Source organism: Leptopilina boulardi, unplaced genomic scaffold, assembly GCF_019393585.1.
Source record: "Leptopilina boulardi isolate dan_hultmark-lab unplaced genomic scaffold, ZJU_Lbou_2.1 LbouV2_165, whole genome shotgun sequence".
Lineage (NCBI taxonomy): Eukaryota > Metazoa > Arthropoda > Insecta > Hymenoptera > Figitidae > Leptopilina > Leptopilina boulardi.
The window spans coordinates 77,080-98,181 of NW_026137713.1; the positions used below are offsets into that span (position 1 = coordinate 77,080).

Below are 21,102 nucleotides of genomic sequence, written 5' to 3' on the forward strand. Positions count from 1 at the left end.
TCAGTATTTAAAACAAAAATAACTTTTGATTCAAATAATAATTATTTGATAATAAGTAACCGATTATTTGAATCAAATTTTTTTCTTAGTGTATTATAAAATCAAGATTATATGAAATCTTTTTAATAAAATGTGACAAAGTGAAGAATTAGAAAAAAAAATTGTATTTAAAATTACTTCTCCTCGGAAATACTTTCAATTTCTAAAAGGTAATTTTACATATTTATTGGACCTATTTCAAAAGGAAAGTTTTCCGTCATAAAAAAAAGATGGGGAGTTAGAAGATTGCCTAATAGGTCATCGCGACTACATCAGGAACTTTTGCAAATGTTTTACGACGACTATTACAATTTCTAAGAGCTGTGAGAAATATAAGGAGCAATCCAAACGAGATGTTTCTATGGTAAAACGACTAAGCTTTAAATTAAGATGCGACCACTTTCGAGTATATAAAGTCAATTACAGATGCTCAAAAATGTAGCATTCCACCCTTATATAATTTTTCCAATTATTCAAAAAGATTTACTTGGAACATTCACTATTTACTAAAACAACTACAACTTTCGCTCCTTTAAACTAACATTCACAAGAAAAAGAATAAATTAGCTAAAGATGCTAATGAATGTTAGCTGAAAAAATTTCCTACAGGAACTAAAATTTTTTGCTAGAGCTGCTAAAAATTAGAAAAATTAGCTACAAATGCTAACAAATGTTAGCTAAAAATCTAGACTGACTATTTGCTTCAGCAATTAGTAAAAAATAACTATTTATTAAGTAACTAATTTTAAGTTAAAAAATAACTGGAAAAAATAGATTTTTTCCTTAATTCAAATTTAGAGAGTATATTATATAAAATCATAAAAAAATAATCATCAATTTAAAAAATTATATCACGCGAAATATAAAAATTTCTCTAATTATATCTTATTTGCATTATACACAGATACAAATAAATTTGACAAAATTTTTCCATGTCTTTTTTTACGAGCCAACTTTTACGATTCCATTTCGAAATTTTCTCTATTTTACAAATATGATTTAAATCAGTAGAAAAAAAAATTCAAAAATCAAACTTCTATTAACATATTTTCTAAAATATTACAGAAACAAATAAACTTGAGTCGATTCAACCGAAAGTTTAGTTAACTATAATAACAACACATTTATTTGGTTGATTTAATCAAAATGTGGTTGTTTCAAACAAATTTTATTTCTGCATAAATGTTTTTATTAAATTATTTTCGAAATATTTTTTTTCAAATTGAAAAAACTCTAATAAAAGCCAAAAAGAAAGAAAAATAGCTTAAAGAAAAGAAAGAAAGAAAATATAAAATTTCAAAGCAAAAAAAGTATGATATTACCTTGTTTGTTACAGGAACAAAATGGGAAGTTGCAACAGCAGCAGCAGCATCTTTTACCGGAACCACAAACGACAGAATCACGTTCCTGCAGTCCAATTGACTCCCCAAAACCATTTGTCGCAGTCAACAATCATTATACTGAACAAGTGTCAACATCACCTGAAAAAAAATTCACAAGTGAAGAAGAATCACACTTGACAAATCAGGATAGAAGACAAGAATTTTATTTATCTCCCATTTCAGGACCAGTTGCTCAACCTGTCATACTTCCTACAATTATTTCAAGAACTTCACAACCTTTTTATCCAACAAATACAACACCTCCATTATCATCAAATAGATCATTTTTAAACAATGAAACAACAACAACAACTAATACGAGTATTATAAAAACAACTCAAAATTCAAATAATCATGTGATTCGTCCAAATCCAAAGAAGGCTTATTTTGCCAAACAAAATTGCTCACAATTAAATAATTGTCAAAAACCAGAGATATCTCATCCAGTCAGTAGGCTTTGTGATTCAATAATTCAAACAAATGATAAAATAGTAGAAAATAATAAATCATCTAATGATGGAAAAATTGATGCCGAGGGTCAATGCAGTGAAAAATTGACAATTGCAACTGAATCGATTGGTAGTGATAGTAATAATAATAATAATGAAGTAACGAACGATAATATTCATCGTGGAAGAAACAATAATAGCGAAGATCATCGATGCGATCAATGTGGCAAAACTTTCGTGACGAGAGCATCATTAAAGGTGATTATATCTGTCTATCTATGTCTCTCTCTATCTTTCTTTTCTCTTACGTAACTTTTTAAATCTCGATTTCCACTGAAAAATATTCTAAGAATAAAAAAAATGACTATGTAAAAATTTCACACCGCAATCATAAAATTGTGGCGATTTTAATTTTTTTTTTTTTTTTTTTAAAGAAATATAGATAATAATTGTTTCTAAGTTTGAGAAATGATGCGAGTTATAAACGCGTTTGACCACGAGATAAACGTCTGACGGATTTCAGCTATGAAAAAAAAAGATAGACAAGTCTCCTGTGGGTTCTAAACGTTTCACCGTCACCACAATCGGAAACAATGTGACAGTAAAGTAGTAGTAGCAGCGTTTCGCAGAGTTTAGAGAAAGGTGACTTTCCGAGTATTCAGGGAGCTTGTTTATTACCAATGTGGCTATGGTTCCGTTCATTTCTATTCTTTTTTTTGTTATTTTATTTTGTAACTTGTAACCCGCGACCTAAGATTCAACGTTCCACAAAATTAAACATAAATTTTAGTTCACTTTTTTTTGTCTCAAATACTATAAAATAGAATCAAAAGAATGTTGCGAAAATATTTTGTAAAATTAATCACAAATTTTTCAACATGTACAATTTTTCCTTTTAGAAAATTTTGACTACCATTGAACTAAATTTGAACCAACATTAAAAATACTTTAAGCCTACTTTGAACCTACATTAAACCTACTTTAAAACGACATTGAACCTGCTTTGAGCCTATATTAAGCCTATTTTAAACCGACATTGAATCTGATTTAAGTCTACATTAAGCCTACTTTGAACCTACATTAAACCGACTTTGAGCCTATATTAAGCATACTTTGAACCAACATTAAACCTAGTTTCTGTCTACTTTGAACCTACATTAAACCTACTTTGAGCATATATTAAGCATATACTTTGGACCGACATTAAACCTAGTTTCTGTCCACTTTGAACCTACATTAAACCTACTTTGAGCCTATATTAAGCATATACTTTGTACCGACATTAAACCTAGTTTGAGCTTATATTAAGCACACTTTGGACCAACATTGAACCTAGTTTGAGCCTAGTTTCTGGCTACTTTGAACGTACATTAAACCTACTTTGAGCCTATATTAAACATACACTTTGAACCTACATTTAACCTACTTTGAGCCTAATTTGAACCTATATTTAACCTACTTTGAGCCTATATTAAGCATACTTTGAACCGAAATTAAGCCTAGTTTCTGCCTACTTTGAACGTACATTAAACCTACTTTAAGCCCATATTAAACATATACTTTGAACCTATATTTAACCTACTTTGAGCCTATATTAAGCATACTTTGAACCGAAATTAAGCCTAGTTTCTACCTACTTTGAACGTACATTAAACCTACTTTGAGCTTATATTAAGCATATACTTTAAACCTACATTTAACCTACTTTGAGCCTACTTTGAACCTATATTCAACCTGCTTTGAGCCTATATTAATCATACTTTGAACCGTAATTGAACCTACTTTTTGACTACTTTGAACCAACATTGAAAATACTTTGAACCTACATTAAGACTACTTTGAACCGACATTAAACATACTTTGATCTTACAATAAACCTTCTTAGAAATACAGAAAAAAAATTTTTTTAAAATTTTTAAGATAGAACTAGGGCACTATAACCGTTAGAAATTTTTTTTTTTTTTACTACACAAGAATTTAATAATCAGCTCGTTATTGAAAAACAAGCGGATTATAAGAAAATTATTTTCTTCCAATTTGCTAATCAAATAATAACCGGGAACTAATTAATAGCATATCAGATAAACATATTTTTTCAAAATATTTCTGTTCTTACTGGAGCACAAGAAAATATTAATATAACACGAAAAAAAAAAATTTATTACAACATATAATTTACTAATCAAATTGAGTCAACCACTTAATGTGCATGTGCGGTCTACAAATTAACTAACAAATTTTTTTTTATACTTTTTCTTTTGTTTTTGCGCTTTTTTTTCTGAAATACTGAATATACAAGTTATCAACATTTATAACATATTTAATTTTTCAAAGAAAATTAACTTCATATACTTTTTATATATATTATATATTATGAAGAGATTAAAATCTTCGAAATAAATTGAAATTATCTTATATATGGATTTCAAAGTTACAATAAATATAATAAGTAGTTTCCCTTGAATGTTGCGCGCTGATTACCCTTCATGAAGAGCCAGAAATCTTGAAAGAATATCTTTATGCGGCTTTAGAAATGAAAACGATAGCTTAATAACTGGTTGCCTCTTACAATGTTACGGATTATTATTGAAAAATTCGAATGACCGGTTGTTAGCCTAGACTTTGAAATACAAGATAAGTATAGAATATAGAAACATATACACAAAACTATATATATATAAATATATATATATAGATAGATTGTCTGTTTCTTTGTTTTTGAACACATTGAACATGATAAGAAATATATAAATGAGAAAATATCAGCAATCGTATAACAAAACGATTAGATTTAATAATAATTAATAATAGAATCAATAAAATATTGCAATAATCAATATTATTATAGCTATAAAATATATTTTACTTTTTAATAATCAACAAATTATTAAATAAAATCAAATGGAATTTAGTATTATCAAAATTTTTTTAATGCAACTAAACCTCGGACCAGTAGAAAAGAAATTCTGTTTTATAATTGCAAAAATATATTTGGCTATTATAAAAAATTATATTTACTTCTTTTGAAAATAATTTTTCCAAGATATTTTCATTATTTAATGCAAATAAAAATCATTTTGGAATAAAAATTATTTGGTTCAATTAAATATTTATTTAATAATAGTGTCAAGCAACTGATTAATTAAATAAAATAAATTTTTTTTGCAGTGAATGTTTGATGTATTTTAAAACAGAATTTTCGTTCTACTGTGAGATTTCGGATAAGAAAGTTCCGTATAAGTTCTAATAGAAAGTGATGTATATAGAAAAGAATATAAAATTTTGCAATATCTAAAACGAAAAATTTTTTTTCTAACTGAAATATTAAGAAATTGAACAAATAACAAATGAGATGCAAAAAAAAGTGCAGAAAATCTATACAGAAAAAAATAAGGGAAATTCTATCAGAAAAAAAATTCGCAGAAATAAAAATTTGGCTACACAAAATTCAATCTAATGAAATTCTATGAAACAAAAAATTAATTTTAGGATGCGTTGTAATGATCTATCCATATATAGTTGTTATAATAATATAAGAAAAGATAAATTTCAATGATTATAATGATTGAGTTAAAACTAACTCAAAGTATATTTGAAAGAACCTAATAAAACTCATTTCTCTTTTACATTTATCCAAGTATTCAGTAACAATTATAATAATTATCCATAAGGAACTGACGCCTATATGGAAAGAATAAAAAATGAAATAAACATCCGATATAAACGAAGAGGTTCCGCTGCATAAAAATATATGCCGCGCATGAAAAACTAGTTTTTCAAACACTTATCACAACTTCCTTATTATAAGTTATATAATTCTTTCTCTCCCCTGAAATTAAAGCGAGGAACTCTCACCTTTTCCACAGGTCCACAGTAGGACGCACTCAGGTGAAAAGCCGTTTCGTTGTGCCGATTGTGGTAAGCAGTTTTCTCAGTTACGGAATTATAAATATCATCGAAGCGTACACGAAGGTACAAGAGAATTTGCAGCCACATGTCCAGAATGCGGGAAATATTTCAACGATCGTGGATATTTGAGCTCCCACATGAAGATTCATCGTAATCGAAAGGAATATGCGTGCGGTGAATGTGGTAAAAGTTTTAATCAACGTGTCGCATATAATATGCATGTGCGAATTCATACTGGCGTTAAGCCACATCAATGTGAACAATGTGGTAAGGCATTCTCGCGAAAAATGTTATTAAAACAACATTTAAGAACACATTCAGGTGAACGACCATATGAATGTCAAGTTTGTCATAAAGCATTTGCCGATAGATCAAATATGACATTGCACACGAGATTACATTCGGGCCTTAAACCATATCAATGTACATTGTGCACTAAGGCATTTACAAAGAAACATCATCTTAAAACACATCTTAATTATCACACTGGCACCAAACCCTATTCATGTCCAAATTGTGGTTTAAGATTTTCACAAAGTAGCAATATGAGAACACATTATAAAAAGTGTACAATCAATAATCCAAATGGAGTGAAAATAAATCAAAATGAAATAATTGTCACGACAAATGGTATTGTTGATGATTCTAAGATATTAACGTCATCTGTTAAATCGCCTACCGCTTTAACACCACCAAATTCTGATCAGGAATCAAATGTTGTTACTCCAATATCGAGAACGCCAGTGTGAGAAATGCTAATCAATTTTTTTTAGTTTGAAAAATTTCACCAATTACTCTTGATTGAAACTATCATTACTTCCAACTATCATCGATTTTATTTTTTCTAATCTATTCGATAAATTAATATTAATATTAATTAATTTAATAGTAAATATTATATTTATATGTAAATTTAAATTAAAGATTGAAATATTTTTTATGTCAAAAAAACTCACCTCCACAAAGAATCGAACCCTGGTTTTATGTTACAAGTTAGAAGCTCTAACCACTCGGCTACTGCAAACATTTGTAAAAACAATATTCAATTAATGTTAATTTCAATCATTGGTAGTTATAAATCACATAAACTATAAGTAATATTAATTTGAAAAACTTTCAGTTATAAATTTAATTAAAAAAAATGTAAATTAAAAAAATTTGAATTTATCTCGATTGAGAAAAGGTAATAATTATATAAAACATTAATATTATAAATTCATTTTCATCAAGTACACAAAAAAAAATATTAATTTTTCTCGTTAAAAAAAATGTTAAACAATTCTCAAACTTCCATTAATTTTTTAATTACGTGCTTTCACTAAGTGTGTGTATATATATAAAACTATTTTCATATTGGCTAGTTCTGCATTAAGACTGGTTTTGTATAAAATGTATGATAATGGGATACAGTGGTAACGTGATACATACTCAAAACATGCAAAAGTAATTTAAAATAGATAAGAAATGCAATATAAAATCTGTATTTATTTATTAGGAAAGAGCTGCCGTTTACTATTCAGAGGAGCAATTATTTAAGTTCCCTCTGCTGTTTTGTATAATTAGAGTACTTTTATTTTCATATATATGTACGTATAATATGTAAAACAAAATGTGCCTTAATTACGCGTTCTCTATTCTTTTAATTGTAAAGTGGAGAATTTTTTATTTTATATTTAATTTTAAATAGAAATACTATTATTCTCAATAAATGTTTCATAAATCTAATATATATATATATACATATAATATATAATATAATGTATTTTCCATCTTGTTCTTTTGAGATGAGAAATTAGTTAATAATATAATTCATAATATATTAAAAATTGTGCTTTTTCATTAAAATGTGCTTTTTTTATTGTTTTCCTTTCAGGAGTTGTATCAATAAAAAAAACTTAACTTTTTCAAAGAAAGTAAAAATATAGAAAAATAAGTTGGCACTGAAAAATAATCGAATTATTACTGATTTGAACAATCAAATCTGTATTATCAATAATCGGTAAAACAGATTTGACTGTTTCAATCAGTAAAGAATTCTACTAATTTTCAGTTAAATATGACTAAATTTCAGGGGAAAATTTACTAAAGTGATTCAAAAAATCAACTCTTATCATAAATCAATAAAACATAATTAACTGTTTCAATCAATAATAATTCAACTGATTTTCAGTAAAAATGTTAATGAACTAATTCAATTGCTAAATTCTAGCTAATTTCATCAGTGGAATTTCACTGATTCAATTTAAGAGAATAAATTATAATTATTTTATTCTTGTAATTAATAAATTTCTTTATTAATATTATTAAACTATTTTTTAAAAAAAATTGTTTATGGTATGAAAAATCGATTAAAAGCAAATTCAATAGAAAGTTGATGATAAAAAAAGGTGAGTAAAGAGTTGAATAGAATTTGGATCAGAAAGACAAGATAAAGGATAATAGAGCGAGATAAAGAATAAATGATAAGAGTATAATCAGGTCAAGGAACAGGGGAGAAAATAGCGAAGAGATAAGATTCAAGATTATATCTTTTTCTTTTATATATATAAAAAAAACGGTATAGATTTTCTATAGATGCAAATATACATTATAAGCTTTTATATACCTTCCATTATGAGGCTTTTAACTTGATTTATGACATTCTATCCTGTTTTCGATACAGTTAAATGAAGGTTTAACATCAGAGGATGAAATATCTGAAGCACTTTACATTTGATTGAAATATTCATTCGTAAATGAGGTAAAAGTAAAGGTTTTGCAATAGGTAAACATACATATAGGTATATTTATATATTATAAAATAATTTTTCAATTTACTGTATCGTAAATTTTTTGTTTTAAATAAAAAGTTCATAAAGAAACTTTCTTGATTTTGTTCAAATAAATATTTATTTGATTTAAGTATAAATATTTATTTGGTTCATGTAAATATTTATTTGATTCAAGTAAATATTTATTTGATAATAGTCAAGAAATCGATTATTTGAATCAAATAAATTTTTTTTCAGTAAATCGTAGAAGGTACTTTTTGGAAATTAATTTATTTTTAGTTATTCGTCAACCCAAAACTGAGTGTTAATAATTATTTAAAATGTTGCTGATATTTTTCGAACTTGAGACAAGTAGCTTCCGCGAATCTTGAGGAGATAAATATGCAGTAAATCCTCTTTATATATTATTTCCTGTATATAAATATATATATATATATATATATATATATATATATATGAGTAAAAAAAAGAAATCATCTATTTTAATAGCTTATTAATGCTTCGATGATTCCTTGGAGCTGTGCACATGAACTCATGTTCAGCAGCTGCTGGAGGGCGCGGTATATGATAAACTACATCAGCAATGTTCTTAACTGTTGCAGCCGTTACATCGCTATAAGGTTGTCAGGGTGTTCAAGTAAGTACAAAAAGAAATATATACTCTATACAAGGTGGTCAATTCAAAATAAATCAATTTACTTTTTTTTATATATATATATATAAAAATTGTTCAAATTTTACGAGACATAAAATTGAATACACAGTTAACTTGAAAGTATCAAATTGATACTAAAAGTGTCAAATTGATCCAAATTATTATATCAATTTGATACATTCAATATAATTAACTGTGGAATTAAATAAACTTCTGCAAATCTGATAACAGATTTTAACCATATTATAATGGAAGATTAAAAAAAAAACATGAAACTCTGATTTGCATACATCCATACTAATAATTATAACTGAAACTTTTTTATCTGGAAAATTAATGGAAAGTACCGTTGTTAATGTAACATATTATTCGAATTTAACGAATCCTATCCAATTAATTATAAATTATTATACTGATATACATATATTGTAACCCTAATCCCATCCACTAAACATTCCTTCTTCCGTCTAAAACTTAAGAACACTAAAAAACAATTTCTTTCCCATACGTACTTAATATATATCTCGTTAAAAATGAAATATTGCAGAAAATGAGTTCACCTATTTATCGTCATACGCAATTTTCCATCATTTATTTTTATCACGCTTGTTCTGATTAGTCTGAAAATGATGCGAGTAAATAATTTTTAGAAAGGCTAAAAAAAAAAACACAAAAATGATATTTTAACGAGTTTGCACTTGTGCGCATTAGCAAACTCGTGCAATAAGACACCCTATGTGTAAAATCAAATCAGTAATAAATGGTGGTACGTGATATAGTTAGTGACCCGTGACATAGGGAACGCAGAAAGATAGAGAAAAAGAGAGACAGAGAGAGAGAGAGAGAGAGAGAGAGAGAGAGAGAGAGAGAGAGTCTTCTATTTTAAAGTCTCAAGAGGATGAGTTCGCGGACGGTATCAGATTACGGATATGATCCTTGGAGATGAGAACAGCATGTGCTCTTCCGGAAAAACAATTACTGTAAACTGCAAAAGACGTTGTAGATTAGACTCATATCGTTGTATTAAACGAGCTTCGCGTATTTTTCTTTCTAAATATTATGTAGACAGTGCTTTATTAAAGCTGTTGCGAAAAGAACATGATGATGATGGTGAGAAAGAGGAAAATTAAACGAAAGAACATCAGTGAGAAGAAGACAACGTATAGAAAATAAGATAATGAGAAAAAAATTTTTTTTTAAACTCTTAGAGACGCAGGCGAATAGCACCTTCAATAAAGGGTTTTATGGCTGTTATATTAATTGAACCTAAATAGCACCTATATTAGACCTACTTTAAACCTACCTTAAGCCTACATTATACCTACTTTGACTTTTAATTGGACCTACATTAATGGATATTGGACCTACATTAAGCCTATTTCAACTCTGGATTTATCCTAACCTGGACCTTCATTAAATCTACATTAGACCTACTTTAACGCTATATTAGATCTACATTGAACCTATTTCAACCCTATATTGGACCTGTTTTTGACCGACATTGAACCTATCTTGAGCCTTCAGTAAACCTACTTTGATACTATATTGAACCTACTTTGAACCTGCTTTAAACCTGCTTTGAACCTTCATTAAGTCTACATTACTTTGACCCTAGATTCAACCTTTCTATATTAAACCTATATTATAACTACGTTGACTCTATATTGGATCTATATTACATCTACTTTCAACCAACTTCGATCTTACATTAAAGCTACTTTAACCTTATATTGGATCTACATTGGAACTTCATCGAGCCTTTTTTAGATCTACTTTGAACCTATATTGAACCTACACATATAGTACAATAAAATAAAAATTAAAAAATACAATAAAAAACTAAAAAGAATAAAGAATAAAAGAGAAGAAAGAGGAAGATGATGAAGGTATGTTCCGGACCAATCTACCATCTCAGTGACCAGAGAGCGCGCGGCATCAGCGTCTTTGTATAAAAAGAAGAAAAAATGCAAACCATATTCTTAAGAATAATTACACTCGCGTTGATAAAGTTACTGAAGACATAGATAATAACTAGCTGAGATGAACATCACAAAAATTCTTGTGATAAGTCAGTATGTAGAAGAACATTTGCGATTTACGTTTTGTAAATATGACGTTAATCCTTGTTTCAAAAAATTTTAAGAACTTGGGATATATATACACACACACATATATATATATATATATATATATATATACTTTCTGTGCGTGCTTCTCTTTGACTTTATACTTATAAATCATACTGAAGAACTGTGCATTTTACGTGCAAAATGAAATTTTAATTAACACACGAAGACACGATTTACCGTTAAACCTAATTTACAGTATATATGCAATATTTTTATCGGGCAATTGTTAACGATCTTTAAAAGAAAGATTAAAATGTCGATCAAAAACAAAAAAAACTGAAGAAATTACAACATAAAACATTTAATAAATAAAAAATATGTCAAGCATAAAAGACATTGAGAATGTGGTTAATAAAGTATTTAAAAAATTGGAAAGAATTCGACTAAAAGATCTATAACATCACTGTAAAAAAAGTATCAATTTAAAACCAATTTGGTTACTAAATATGACGCTTTGAAGAAACGTATCAAAGAAGCAAAATATTTTAGGTTATGTCTATTTTAGTTCTACCTTGATTAAAAGTTTCTTTTATATAAATTATGTAAAATCAAAATCAGTTTTTATTTTTTATCTAATGAAGACTCAATGGTTTTACAATAAGAAGTCATGAACAAAATAATCATAAACATAACCTATAATTTGTTGCTTATTTCCCTTTTCTTCAGTAATTTATTGTTGTTTTGATATTTAAAATCATTTTTAATTTAATACTTTCATTTTACAAATGATAACAAAAAAATTCGATTTCAAACAATAAATGCGTAATCACAAGCACTTGTGTCGCTTAATAATCTTATCAATATAGTGGTGTGATAGTTTACTACCCTGATATATAATGTTAAAAGCCTCGTAGTTGTATTATTAGAATTACGATTGAACATGAATTAAAACAGTTTAACCAAATCCACAACATATCCGCAGGTGTGATTAAACGAGATTTATAGCATAGTTTATGTCCGGATGCTCATATACAATTAAGGTGATAAGTTCGTGCAACAATTTCAATACGTAATTAACACAAATTTTTATATCGATTAAGTTACTGGAGCGAATTCCAGTTTAACCGGTGTTCTTCTCAATGCAAAAAGTATATGTATACAATATATAAGTGCATTCTCAAACATAAGACGTAACACTATCTCATGACAGAATTTGCACCTTGTTTAAATGCATTAGGTTATGTTACACAGTTTGCCTAACGAGCGCCGCACGGAAGAAACGTTTTTCATTTCAACGCTTCCTTTCCTATCTTTTTTTTTTACTTCGCCGCTTGCTTTTTGTATTTAAAAAATAAAAGTGAAAATAGTTTAAGACAAATGATCCAGAGTCTCAATCAGAAACTTTATGATATCAAAAGGAACAAAACATAATTTTAAAAAACAATTATTTCTTAAATATTGTGGAAATATTTCACGTTCCTATACAGTTAGAGTATATAGTTATATTATTTTCTATATAGGCACTGTATAATTGAAGTACACCGAAACTAGCTAGAAATGTAACGACCAACAAGTTTCTAGATACTTAAACTATATGGAAACTATTAAGTTTCTAGAGATTTAAACTATATGAAAACTATCTAGTCTCTTGATACTTAAACTATATGGAAACTATCTAGTTTCTAGAGAGTTAAACTATATTGAAACTTTCTAGTCTTTTGATACTTAAACTATATGGAAACTATCTAGTTTCTAGAGAGTTAAACTATATTGAACCTATCTAGTCTCTTGATACTTAAACTATATGGAAACTATCTAGTTTCTAGAGAGTTAATCTATATTAAAACTATCTAGTTTCAGGATACATAAACTATTTGGAAGCCATCTAGTGCATCTATAAATTATTTAGAATAGATTTAGAATAGGTTTCCTAGACAGAATCTATCTAATTTCTCAATGAAAAAGAGTTAATGACATTTATATAGTGAAACTATACAGGTAAACAGTAATTTTTCCACACGGGGCGTTTTTAAAAAAAAATAGGTCAAGTGTAAAAAATGTATTTAATTTTCAAAAATTTCTAAGTGATTCGTGAATTTTGTTCGAGAGATAAGCAAATACATATTTTTTTTGTAAAAGAACGTGAGATATTCTAATGAAAGGAGCTAATATACCCGTCTAATGTAAACTTTGCACTTGAATATAATTTCATTGATAGCAAATAAATTATATAATAGAAAAATTTGCCTTTTTCTTAAAAGGAAATTTTTTAAATTTCCAAAAGTTAGAAAGGATAATATTTTAATGGTCAAATATAAGAGGAAAAGTTTGCTAAACGAAAAGAAAAGTATATGCGGTTGAGACATTCATAAATATAGGATATCAATTTTCAATTGAAAAGCTCTAATTAACATATGGCCATTTTATGGTCGATTTATTAATTTCCATGATTGACAGATTCATATTTTAGAATTTGTATAAGAATTCACAAATATGGATGTGCCAATCATAGAAATAGATGTGTCAACCATGTCAATTACAGAGAAATGGATTGTTTTACCATCGAAAATGGTATTTATCAATATAAAAATAAACAATCATTTCTCTTTTCCAAGTGCTATATATAACGGATTAATTTTTTTTTACTTTCTCAATGATCATATTCCTTTAAAGAAATATATTTATATTGTGCATATATCTATAAAGTATAAACGTTCCCACGTATTACTTTTATTATCTACATAAAAGATGCGTCAATGGGAAAATAATCTCTTTTAAAAACTCGACATAAAAATGTAAGGTAGGTCGTGTCTCGGACAAGACTATCGACATTTCCTTGTGAATTCAACATTCTTGACTTGTGCGCTGATACGGTGAATAGTGAAGATTGGTTCTTGTTCGTGTTATGTTGGAAATGTACAACTTTAACACTTTGTACACGCATTTAATACACACACACATACATATGTATATAAGGGGTTGGATACGGAGAAATCTATATTTGTCTTAGTGAAGTGGCTCGTGGCACACTACAACAAGTCATTCGATTTATCATTCTCTGTATCGATGCGGTCGCAACGAGAAATCGGCATGGAATTTCGAAGAATTACTCCATAAAACCGAGGAAAAACTTGCTTTCAGACTCTATATAAAATCTCCAAGTGCATTGTTCTTAACACCAATAATTACTTCTCACTCTATCAATTATTTTTAATCATCAATAAAATTTTTTGAAAATAACTTTCTGCAAATTTTCCTTAATTCGTAAATTGCAGATAAATTAATTAATATAAGTTTTAATTATTATTAATTTTTATGAATAACATTTAAAATTAGTGACAGTTTTAATAAATTAGTAGTTTCAATTTATGGCAGTTTTAATTAATACTACTTGTAATTATTAGTTGTATGCAGTTTTAATTAACAAAAGTTTTAAATAATGGCAAACGGTAATAATTATGGTACACCCACTTGGAAAGATTACCCGGAAAGTGCCCCCTGGAATTCTATCAGAATTCCGCCGGAACTTCCAACGTAATTCCGTCGGAATTCCATCGGAGTTCCAAAGAATTTCCAATGGGATTCCGACGGAATTCCAACGGAATTAGGACTCTAAAAATTAAAAAAAAATTAATCGGAATTCCATCGGAAATTCTTTGGAACTCCGATGGAATTCCGACGGAATTACGTTGGAAGTTCCGGCGGAATTCTGATAGAACCTCCAGGGGGCACTTTCCGGGGAATCTTTCCAAGTAGGCACCCTATCATCACCGAAAAAACCTGAGCTCAAAATGAGTACGTACGTACATTTTGAAGCGCAACAAAAATGTGCCTCGTAGATGGCGCCACGTTCTATGTCGCTCATTTTGAACTACAACAAAAAATAAGTCCCGGTTTTTTCTATGATAGACGCATAAGTAATCATAAATTACTAATCTATTTATTAAAAAAAAAACGAAATTTATCTTGTTTTTTCGTATATTATACACAATAATGCATTTATGTATCGAAAAAAATCGTGTTTCTTTTCAATCATTTAATGACAACTTCCATAATAGAAAGTTTTGGAATGATTTAACACGAAGGTATATGACATGTTGTCATTTAGCGTTGTTTGGTTTAGAATCTTTAGTTGATGTCATTTCAAGTTTGGATAAAAAAAACTCGTGTAACGGTTAACGAAACGTCTCCTTAACAGGCAACAAGTTTCTATGTTCAGTTGAAACATACTTTTTCCACTGATTTGTCGTCAAAGGTCCTAAGGTCCGTTTCTACAAATCGATTCTTCTGCAAAATTTCTCTCAAGGCTTATATATATATATAGTTATTTTTTCTTTTCATAATTCTTGCGTATATTTTCATTCATTATGACTTAATTTACATAGAAATCTCTCCCCGAGAATGACTTTAGACAATAATTCCTCATCTCTTTTTCTTCTACATTGTAAAAAATGTTCATCTGAAACTGGGAAAAGTTTTACTACAATATTGAAATATTTAATTGAAACAAAACTTTTGCTATTCTAGTGAAATCTTTCGCTGTTCCAGGTAAATCTTTTTTCTGTATAGTTCAGCATATCAAGCTTTTTATATAACTAATTCTCAGAAGCTTTACGATGTTATATATATAGTAATGAAAATCGGGAAACATATATGCATATTTTTGCTGTGTTTCTTATTATTTTAATTTGCAAAAGAGAAAACTATTTGTTATTGCAGGAAATCATGTCTAATGATGGAGCGACTGATTCTTTGGTTCCGCATTTAATAATATATTGTATGAGTTCATGTTGATCCCGCATGGTATATATATATAGTCAAGACATTCGTCCTATTTGATTTGGTTAAATTTCTTCTTTCAGAACTAAACATTTTCAGAGTTACACATCGCAATTTAGTAATCACGAACTATGTTTTCAATAGAATTTCTCGGCAAAGTGTGCGCGCCCGGCTTTCACTATATATGGCGCTCGATTTTTCAGTTATATCCATCATACATTCATCCATAACAAGAGATACGAATGCAAAACATAGTAGAAAAAATTGATTTATTACACGTTTTGAAAAGAAAGAAAATATAGACTTTAAAATTTTAAACAATAACATTATGATTTATGGAAATCATGAAATAAACCCCAAGTTAAAAACATCGAAACCTTTTGTCGTAACGTTATTTTATCTTTATGTAAATAAATTTTGGCGCAAAAACGACTATATATATATATATGTAAATACACTCCAATCTTTTTTCGATAGAAAACTTTCATTTACAAGTGTGCGTAAACTCAGCTGGCCGGAAGATGGAATCCTTGAGATTAGCTTCTTATATCGAACGCATCTCATAACTTTGTGCTCATTACGTGGTAACTACACTAAACCCGGTACGCTTTTACTTACCACTTGACATTCTTAAGACATATCTCGGTTGGAGAGAGAAGAAAGAACAGGTTCACGGGAGACGAGGGAGCCGCGCAACTCGCCTCTGTTGTGTGTGTGTGTGTGTGTGTACCATTAATAGGTGCTGCAGGTTATCCGACCCCAGATGCTTATCGCGAGACACGCGCAGTGTCGTGTCAAAAAATTGCACAAGTACACTTTATGATTCGTAGTAATCTGTCGGTCAAATGATCATTTTCAGTGTCTGTTACATGCCAATACATTGCTTGTCACTCACTATACATCTCAATTGATTATTACTTTCTTCAAGGCATTTCTTCTTCTATATATATTCTATATCCAACCGCATAATGCACTTAATTTTTTCTCTCTCTATTAAGTGATTAAGTGACATTTTTTTTCTATCAAATGAATGTATTTCAAAATTCAAATGTTCCATAGTCAAAAAAATTATTAAATTTGGTAAATTGTTTCATTCTAAGTCACCAACAAATCCATCCAAAAGAAAAGTATTATCCAAAGAAGCAGGGATGTAAATCATTGCATATTGTGCGCGGGGCACTATTATTATTGTAAAAAATTTCCGGGATCATCCATTTATGTCTTGAATAAAAAAAAAACTTTCAGTGAAAAATGATATACGCAATTTTTTTTTTGGAAATCGTTCTTCATGTTGGACTTTTAAAATCAGTGTCGCGATCTCATTTTATATGTTGTTCCCTTAAAAGGTCCTTGAGAAAAAAAAAATATCAAACCCATAAAATTTCAACCTCTCTTTTGACATTTTTATTTTACCCATTCATTGTCCTTTGATTCATAACGGTTGACGACATAAACTTTCAATGCGTAAAATGTACCATATTTACCATATTATACTTTTAAATGATATAAATATATTTTTTAGCCAAGATGAAAAATTAAATAAAATTATGCAAACAAGTGAAATTAAATGTGTCAAACAAACTGCCACAATTTATGTATATCATATATGTGAAGAGCGATTTATTTTAAATGTATACAATTTTTTTTTTTTTAAGATCTTTAAGATATAGTTTGCCTTTCACCAATTTGTTGATTGGTAAAAATTTTTTGTTAATACAAAAAATCAAATGGAAAAATACAGTGTTTCGTAACTGCATTATATTAATTGAATCTAGATTGAACATATATTGGAACTACTACAAATTTATATTTAAGCTACATTGAACCTACTTTGAACCCACATTGAACCTGTATTAAACCTACATTGAGCATATTTTGATCCTAGATGAAACCTATTTTGAAACTATTGGACATAGTTTGAACCTATATTGAACCTACTTTGAACTTATATTAGACCTTCTTTGAACCTTCATTGAATCTACAGTAAACCTACTTTGAACCCACATTGAACCTGTACTGTAACTATATTGAACCTATTTTGATCCTAGATAGAATCTATTTTCAAAATTTATTGGATCTAGTTTTAACCTTTATTGAACCTACTTTGAACTTATATTAAACCTAACTTGAGCCTACAATAAATAATTCTACTCTGAATTATAAAAATGTATTTTGTAAGAATGATAAAATATAATAAGGAGTGAATCATTTTTAAAATAACAAACTATTGTTGAGCTTTTCTTATATTTAACGGTACACTATTCAGATGAAAAGAAAAAATATCTTTCAACTTTCTCAGATACACCATGTTTATTTTAAGAAAAGAAATAATAAAGTAACACTTTATTTGTCAGAATTTATATTTGATACAATTCTTCAGACGCCGAATTTTTATTTGACCGAAATTTCAAAAGTCCGAACAAACATAACATGAAAAACATTTTTAAATGTAGTTTTTAAAATTCGAGCAATCAAAAAAAAAATTGTGATTGGTCATATTTTAAAAGCTACGCAGAAATATTTTTAGGTTATGTTTTTTCGGTCATTCGCAATTTCGATCAAATAAAAATTCGCTGTTTTAAAAAAATCTATCACAAATAGCAATTCTTGCAAATAAAAATTCGGGAAAAAAAAATTCCGCTACATAGAAAATCGGTCTCATAAAATTTGCGATATCTACTGAAAATTAAAACTAATCAATTTCAGGAAATATTCATGAGAGTATCTCATTATTAATGAATCTAGTTACTGAATCAAGTATATATATAGAAAAAAAAAGAATCAAAGATAAAGAAATAAATATAAGATGATATACTGCACAAACTAATTATTATTACCGATCAATGGGAAACACATGTATTTCATAATTTTTCACGTATAATAATATGTAAATTCACTGGGGGGATGTTTTAATAAATCATATAACCTGTTTTTTTTATATATATAAAAGAAAACATGATTCAGAAAGTGCAACTTGTTCAATGCTCTCTTCAAGTGAAACGGAACGCAATAAATATGTAAAATGCATACAATCATCGCGTGTACACACAGTAAAGTATATATATATATATATCTTCCTATATTACAAAAAGATATCGCCGCCGCCGCCTCCGCCGCCGCCGCTGTTTCAAGAATTCTTGACCTAGGAGGGGGGAGTCCCCCCTCCTAAATTTTGAGGTTATGTTCGTTTCAAGGCTCTGAATTTTGCCGCAAGTTCGCCTCCCTCCTCTCATTTCCCCTCCTCCGTCAAAAATGACCTAAATTTTGAGGTTATGTTCGTTTCAAGACTCTGAATATAGCCGCAAGTCCCCTCCCCCGCCAGAAATGACCTAATTTTGAGGTTATGTTCGTTTCAAGGCTGTGAATATAGCCGCAAGTCCCCCTCCCTCCTCTCATTTCACCTCCTCCATCAAAAATGACCTAAATTTTGAGGTTATGTTCGTTTCAAGGGTCTGAATATAGCCGAAAGTCCTTCCCCCTTCCCTCATCTCTCTCTGTATTTCCCGCCAAAAATAGGGGGGTTGGCGCGCGAAGCGCGCAGGGGGGCGTAGCCCCTCTAGTATATATATATATATATATATATATATATATATATATATATATAATACTCGAAAAAAGGAGTTCTTCGTTTCGCATCATTTCACACTACTCTTATGTATATATCTACAACTATTTTCCAGGAAAGTTTCGTTGCCCCGCGGTGTCATTTACATAATCAAAGATCCATAATGTATAAATGTATACAAATCATCTTCAGAATTTTTTTTTTTTCAAGTTTTTTTAATTTAAGAAAAATTTTCTTCAAAATACAAAACAAAATCCGTTGCCTAATTAAAAATTTTCCTACATCACTATTACTATAGTAGAGGTTTTAATTATAATTTAATTAGCGCTGCAAATGGACTGTCAAGGTGAGAAAATTTCTGAGGAAGATAAGGTATGTCCAGAGACGAGGTGGTTGGTAATAAATTACAAGAGTGAAATTCACGATGCACCTAGATTTTCTGTATGGCCATGAATATGTGTGTGTGTTAGTGATATCGTTGCAATTAAGAATCACTGGAATTACGTGCGCACTCTAGAGGGAAAATTATAATAAGAAGCTACATCAACTTTCCGAAAGGATAAGATAGTTTTGCTGGCACTTCTTCTTGCGGGTTTATTACACCAGATGTATATTTGATCATATGGGGAGGTTATAATGTTTGACCCCATTTACCAAAGACTGAAATTTGCATCTTACACGAACTATTAATTTGTACGTGCTCAGGATAAAGTATCAAGTTTGAAAAGGAACACCCGTACACGATATTCTTTTTTTCCATAACAAAATTCCTTATAAATATACTTGAATTTTTGATTAGACATTCCAAGTAACGGGGGTTAGTTTTTAATCTACATTACTTTAAAGTATTTTGATAATAAAATAAAAAATTTATCGTAAATTCAAGAAATAAAGAAGAAATTTTTTCTAATCTTATCAATTTTTTATTCCTAACACTCAATTCCAATTTTTAAGGGTCGTGAGAAAAGATAAGAAAAATTAAATAAAATCTTTCAACTGAAACAACCAAACTTCAAAATGGAAGTCAAAATTTTTTTATGAAGTGTGCAAAAAATCAGAAAAAGATTTCAATATTAATAATAAAAAAAAAATTCAAAAAGAGTGGATAAAAATAAAATTAATTTTAACAAACTTTCTTTGCAAGAGAGAAAACTTTTTTTGTTTTATTATTTTTTATATGGAGCTGTACGCGGCATTTATTGCATCTCTTTTGACATATACTGTATATCGCGTTCGAAGGTGTGTTTGTATGTATATAAAAAAATATTGCGTTTCCGTGAAACTTTCAGTAATTTTTCGCGCGCGTAGTTTGAAAAACCGGCCGTAAAACTCGTTATATGGACCTGCCATAAAACGATTAACGTGCATTTACTATGCACACGAAGCCGCGATTTATTTTGCATAATGAGCGCGGTGCTATACTGCCGCATAATCAACGCGCGCATCGACACAGTCATAATTCGATTGAACACTAGTAAAAAAAA

General features: G+C 28.8%; 1 protein-coding gene and 1 long non-coding RNA gene across 6 annotated transcripts in view; one reads left to right on the forward strand and one right to left on the reverse strand.

The window, feature by feature from the left end:
* The window catches only part of LOC127277064 (uncharacterized), a 48,093-nt gene extending 40,664 nt beyond the window's left edge, over positions 1-7,429 (forward strand). Inside the window, exons 3-4 of the mRNA XM_051297882.1 lie at positions 1,376-2,128; positions 5,737-7,429. Of these exons, the coding sequence (XP_051153839.1) occupies positions 1,376-2,128; positions 5,737-6,528 (1,545 nt within the window). The 3' untranslated portion in view covers positions 6,529-7,429. The remainder of the gene's footprint in view (positions 1-1,375; positions 2,129-5,736) is intronic.
* The window catches only part of LOC127277065 (uncharacterized), a 101,602-nt gene that overhangs the window by 48,516 nt on the left and 31,984 nt on the right, over positions 1-21,102 (reverse strand). For 4 of the 5 annotated variants that reach the window (XR_007842312.1, XR_007842313.1, XR_007842314.1 and 1 more), the window contains exons 12-13: positions 6,736-6,796; positions 1,362-1,520 (exon numbers count right to left, since the gene is read on the reverse strand). This is a non-coding gene — a long non-coding RNA (uncharacterized LOC127277065). The remainder of the gene's footprint in view (positions 1-1,361; positions 1,521-6,735; positions 6,797-21,102) is intronic. The other variant, XR_007842315.1, reaches the window with a different exon arrangement.